General features: G+C 40.9%; 1 protein-coding gene across 1 annotated transcript in view; it reads right to left on the minus strand.

Annotated features, from left to right (window-relative positions):
• Window positions 1-3963: 3963 nt before the first annotated feature.
• SDHD (succinate dehydrogenase complex subunit D, integral membrane protein) overlaps window positions 3964-5196 on the minus strand; it is a 10630-nt gene continuing 9397 nt past the window's right edge. Inside the window, exon 4 of the mRNA XM_006761517.2 lies at window positions 3964-4277. Within this exon, the coding sequence (XP_006761580.1) occupies window positions 4112-4277 (166 nt within the window). The 3' untranslated portion in view covers window positions 3964-4111. The remainder of the gene's footprint in view (window positions 4278-5196) is intronic.

Raw genomic sequence — 5196 nt, forward strand, 5'->3', positions numbered from 1 at the left:
CCTGTGACATTCATCATAAGGACTCCAGAGAAGCAGGCAACTTTCCCAAGTAGACATCTACTTCCCAAGAGTTTATGGATCAAGAAGATAACTTCAGGGGTAGACCACTTTCTCCAAAGACCTTCTAATCCCTGACCTGACAACTAAGTTATATTTAGACTTTCATCTCGTTTTGTTTACATTCTGGGTCTGAAAATTCTGCCAGGGTCTGAATTCTTTGTGGGCATAGTTCTGCTTGTTATCTGTGCTGACTCTGCTCAGGGTGTTCTTGTAAGGTTGTGATTTATTGCTGGAAGGTCACATTCACTAGAACTTGGTAGGATCTCTGAGGCTTGTGTTGGAGGAGCCTTCCTCCAGGGAGGACTGGTTCACTTCTACCGGCATCTAGTACTACAAGCCTAGATAAGTGCTAAATTTGCAGTGTGTCGTCTTTTTTCTTTCTTTTTTTAAAATATATTTTTATTGATTTTTTTTACAGAGAGGAAGGGAGAGGGATAGAGTTAGAAACATCAATGAGAGAGAAACACCCATCAGCTGCCTCCTGCACACTCCCCACTGGGGATGTGCCCGCAACCAAGGTACATGCCCTGACCAGAATCGAACCCGGGACCCTTGAGTCCACAGGCCAATGCTCTATCCACTGAGCCACACCGGTCAGGGCGCAGTGTGTAGTCTTTATAGGCATGCAGATGGTATGAACTTAGGGTACAAGATGGCATATTCTCAGAGGAGACTTTCTTGCCTCCAACCAGAACCAAGACAAGGCAGACAAGTTTTTCTGCTCTGCTTTCTCAGGTAAAATTATTTTCTAATTTGCCCTTTCTCTGAGGGTAAAACTCTTTGTAGTTCTAAGAGTCTCCAATCCAACTCCCACTTGAGCCCAAAGCTTTGCTCCTGGCCCCTGTCGCCTTCTTAAAACAAGAACTCCAGGCCACCTGAGATTAGCAAATGCTCCCAGGGCCCTCGATGGCCTCAGCATTTGCTTACCTCCCTGAATGTATGCTCATTTTGTTCTGGCCTCAGAGGATTTCCTTTTCCAAGTTCAGGCACATGTTTTAAAAGGTGTTCTTGTTTAACATTCTTAGATATGTCAGAGCAAAATAATTTCTAAAATTTAGTCTGTCACATTGCCAAAAATGTCTATAAATTCTCTCTTCCTGGATATCTCAAATACAAAAAGCTGGTAGTGACCTCTCTACTATCATCTCTAATTTTCCTTTAAAATTTAATGACACTACTTCTCACCTATTTATGACTCTCTCTCTCTCTCTCTCTCTCTCTCTATATATATATATATATATATATACACACATATATATGAAATTTGAACATACCTCCCCTCCTCTTTTAATCTTTCACACAATCTTATTGACTCTAAGTTCTAAATATCTCTTGCGTTTGTTCTCTTCTTCATTCTGGCTATTATTCCTTCAGGATTCATCATTTCTTTTCTGGATCACTGAAACAATGTTTCCATGCTTGCCTCCTTCAAATCCATACTTCACACAGCCCAGCATAACCTATTTAAAATAAACATCTGACCATGTTATTTGCATAATTAGCAATCTTCAGTGACTCCTCATTGCCATGAAAATAGTCTCCATTACTTATCATGGCATATAAGGTCCTCTACAATCAGCCCTTTCTATGCCGCACTCATACCAAACTATGTGCAATCTTCTGCTTGACCTAGCATACTCCAGTCAGCCTCACACCTCACCCCAGCTTCCTTGGCCAACTGTCAGCTCCTTATCTTTCAGAACCCAGGTCAAGACTCCTCTCTTCCAGGAAACTTGCAAGCAAATCCTACGCCACCCTTTGTGACATCACTGATTGATGTGCTTAACTATTATTGCACTTACCACACTGAATTGCAATCATATACCTGCTGTTCCAATTAGACTTTAAATTCCTTTTAAAGGCCAAGAAGTTATTATCGCCACCCACGATACTTAGGCACAGCGCCAATTACATGAGGTACTTAATACCTATCAATGAATGGATGTTTATGACTCCCACAAGAGTTTATAAAATTGCCACTATCAAAGTCCAAGCCCTTCTTTTTGCCTCTATCCTCTTTCAAGTCCTTCTGCCTCCAGTTTAACAACCTTCCTAATATCACCTAAATTCTTTCTGATGCACAATTCTGATCATGCCCTGCTCAACCTCAGAAGCCTCCCACTGCTGTTCGCTCCTTCCTGCCTTACTTTCCCTGCTGCTCTAGCAGCTCACAGCAAACCACTGTTTTTCCAAAGTGACAGCTCAGCTCTATCCTAATTACAAAAACAATAAGGAGAGTCAGACAGCACCCAGCCAGCCTCCACTTAACTGTCTCAGTCACCATCTGATGAAGCTTATTAGCATTAGCCATCCTTCCAAATCCCAACTAGGATCTGAAGGTACTGGTGATAGCTATAGCATTCCCATATTACCCAGTGACAGCCTTCCCTATTTGGACTACAGGAAAAACTCTACTTCATCACTCAGTTTTACGGCAATGGTGTACTGAGGGCTGCTGTGAGGGGATGAATAACACCACTGTCTAGAGAATTTTAAAACAATAATGAAATTGACTAAGGGTGAGTCTACTTTTTATTCACCACCACAAAACAGCAATTCTAAATGTCAGTAATAAAATTCTCCCCCCTGCCAGGGAGGCCTGGCCCAGCACCACCACTCCTTAGTAAACCACTGCTATTCAGGCACCATTCCCTTTTGAAACCTTTAACCCATGTAAAACTGAATTAAGCACCTTTTCCTAAACCCTTAATGCACATCTGAATCTCCTGCAAGGCCATATAGCATGTTAAGGGGAGCTTATCTTTACTAGTAACCAGTATGGACATTGGTGAACACACGCCCCCTTCTGGCCAGCTTCCCATCAACAGTTGGCCTCAGCTGCCCAGTAAGGTCCTTCATAAGTGAAACGAGCCAAGTCCCAGTCCCTCTATGCTGCTAGGAGAAACTAACTAACCATCGTGCCTTATACTCATCCTGCAGACCAGGCTAACAGCATACAGAATATAATTTGAATTCCAAAGGCTGATATTCACAAAACACCATAATCTGGATCTAATTCTAATTCCTTCTAATACTCTCCTCATACCAAACTACTTATACTCAGTATATTTCTGCCTATTACGTCTTTTTGTGTTACAGTGCTTTGTGTCCGATTTACCTAACTGCTAAGCCCCAGAAGGAAATTTAAAGACTCAATCCTGTTTTATTGCTATAGATGCAATGGACACTCGGTTCTAATAAATAAAACTAAGGACAGTTAATACATAAAAGAGCAAAATACATTTTTATTATTCAGAATTTTATTTTTTTAAAAAACTTTATTTTCACAGAATACATTTCACATTAAAGATTCTCACAGTGGGAAAAATAACACTTTATTATTTAAAGTTTTATATTTGTGGGTATTATTTTGGGACAAGTAAAATGAACATATTTGAGGAGTTAAGTCTCAATTTAGAACATGTAATACTTTGATACCTCTACAGGGGTACCTCTTCCCTGCATGGAACTTCTCTATATTCAGAAGTTCTCCAGGCTCTTTTACCCAGGCTTTAGAAATTAGTAATGTGAAATATTAGCATTTTCTACCTTTAAAGTTTCCCAAAGACATATAATCATCAGTGACTTGTATCAACTAAAAAAGGGGGGAAGTTTTCAAACATTAAGTGCTGCATAAGTTTCTGCAGTCTTTACGTATGAATTAATAGTTTTTCCTTTCTCCATAACTCCTAGGACAAATATAGCAGTTTGATTAGGTATTGAGAGTAATAAAGCTGAATTCCCTTTAAGAGTTTGGTAAATTATAATGCGAAAGCTTATATATAATGTTCAGTTACATTGTGAGTCTTGAGAAGCTGGAGGATAACCTCATTCACTCGCCAGAATGTGGAATTCTGTCTCACAATTTCTTGGATACAATTCCTCTCACACCTTTTCCATTAAATTCTAAAACTAGCCAGGTGATTAGGAGAAGAGATTTATCTCACCAGTGGACTTATCTGTTATTTCCTCCTTATTGTGAGATGAATGGCATGACAGAGCAGAGGCAAAGAGGTGTACAATCAATTTTCAAGGTAGGAAGTCAAGAAGGTCAGAGCTTCCACAACATGGCAACAGCTTTGCAGATGCCCACATCGTGATAGTTGAAATAACAAAGCCCAGCAAAGGTGAAAGCCGAGAGTGCCAAGAGGCCTGCCTTGGCAGCTTTCTGCAATGCATCCTTTTGAACATAGTCAGTAACAACTTGTCCAAGGCCCCTAAGGAAAAAAAATCACAGCACAAATGAAACATCACAAATGACACTAGAAGACCACACAGATAACGTGGTTGCAAAAAGACAATCAGGTTCAAAACACAACCAGTCAAAAACCAAAGTAAAGGAATCAAGTGTTTCCTAATAATATAATAAAGACATCTTCCTATTCTTCAGATTCAATTTTCCAGAGTTACTTATATCAGACAGTAATTAATTACTATCTACAAAATGTTGGTGTGTTTTTTTAAATTAAAGCAATGTTCTACAGTTTTTCATTAATTCAAAAAGAAGGTATTGAACAGATGTGATATGTCAGAACCTGTTATAGACATTGAGAGCACAGCAAATAAGACAGCATCCCTCCCCAAACGGAATATTCACTCTAGTGAAGGAGAAGGAAAGAGTACCTTTGTGCTGTGAAGTAATATTCTAGAAAGGATGACCTGAATGAGAAGAATAATCCAAGCAGAAGTGACAATGACCTTGGCATCTTTGAAGAACAGTAAAAAGGTTAGTATGGCTTGAAAATGGGGAGATTAGAAAGCGAAGACAGATCACATAGGGCCTTGAAGGTCATAAAAAAGTTTGAATTTTATTTGAAATACTAGAGGCCCAGTGCACAAAAATTTGTGCACTTGGGGTTAGAGGGGGGTCCCTCAGCCCGGCCTATGCCCTCTCACAGTCTGGGACCCCTCAGGGGATGACCACCTGCTGGCTTAGGCCCACTCCCCGGGGGGATTGGGCCTAAGATGGCAATCAGACATCCCTCTAGCAGCCCGGCAGCCCTCGGGGGATGTCCACTTGCCAGCAGGAAGCAGGCCTAAACTGCAGTTGGACATCCTTAGCGCTGCTGAGGAGGCATGAGAGGCTCCCACCACCACCGCTGTACTGGCAGCCATCAGCGGGGCTTGTGGCTGAGG

This window comes from Myotis davidii, unplaced genomic scaffold (assembly GCF_000327345.1).
Source record: "Myotis davidii unplaced genomic scaffold, ASM32734v1 scaffold97, whole genome shotgun sequence".
Lineage (NCBI taxonomy): Eukaryota > Metazoa > Chordata > Mammalia > Chiroptera > Vespertilionidae > Myotis > Myotis davidii.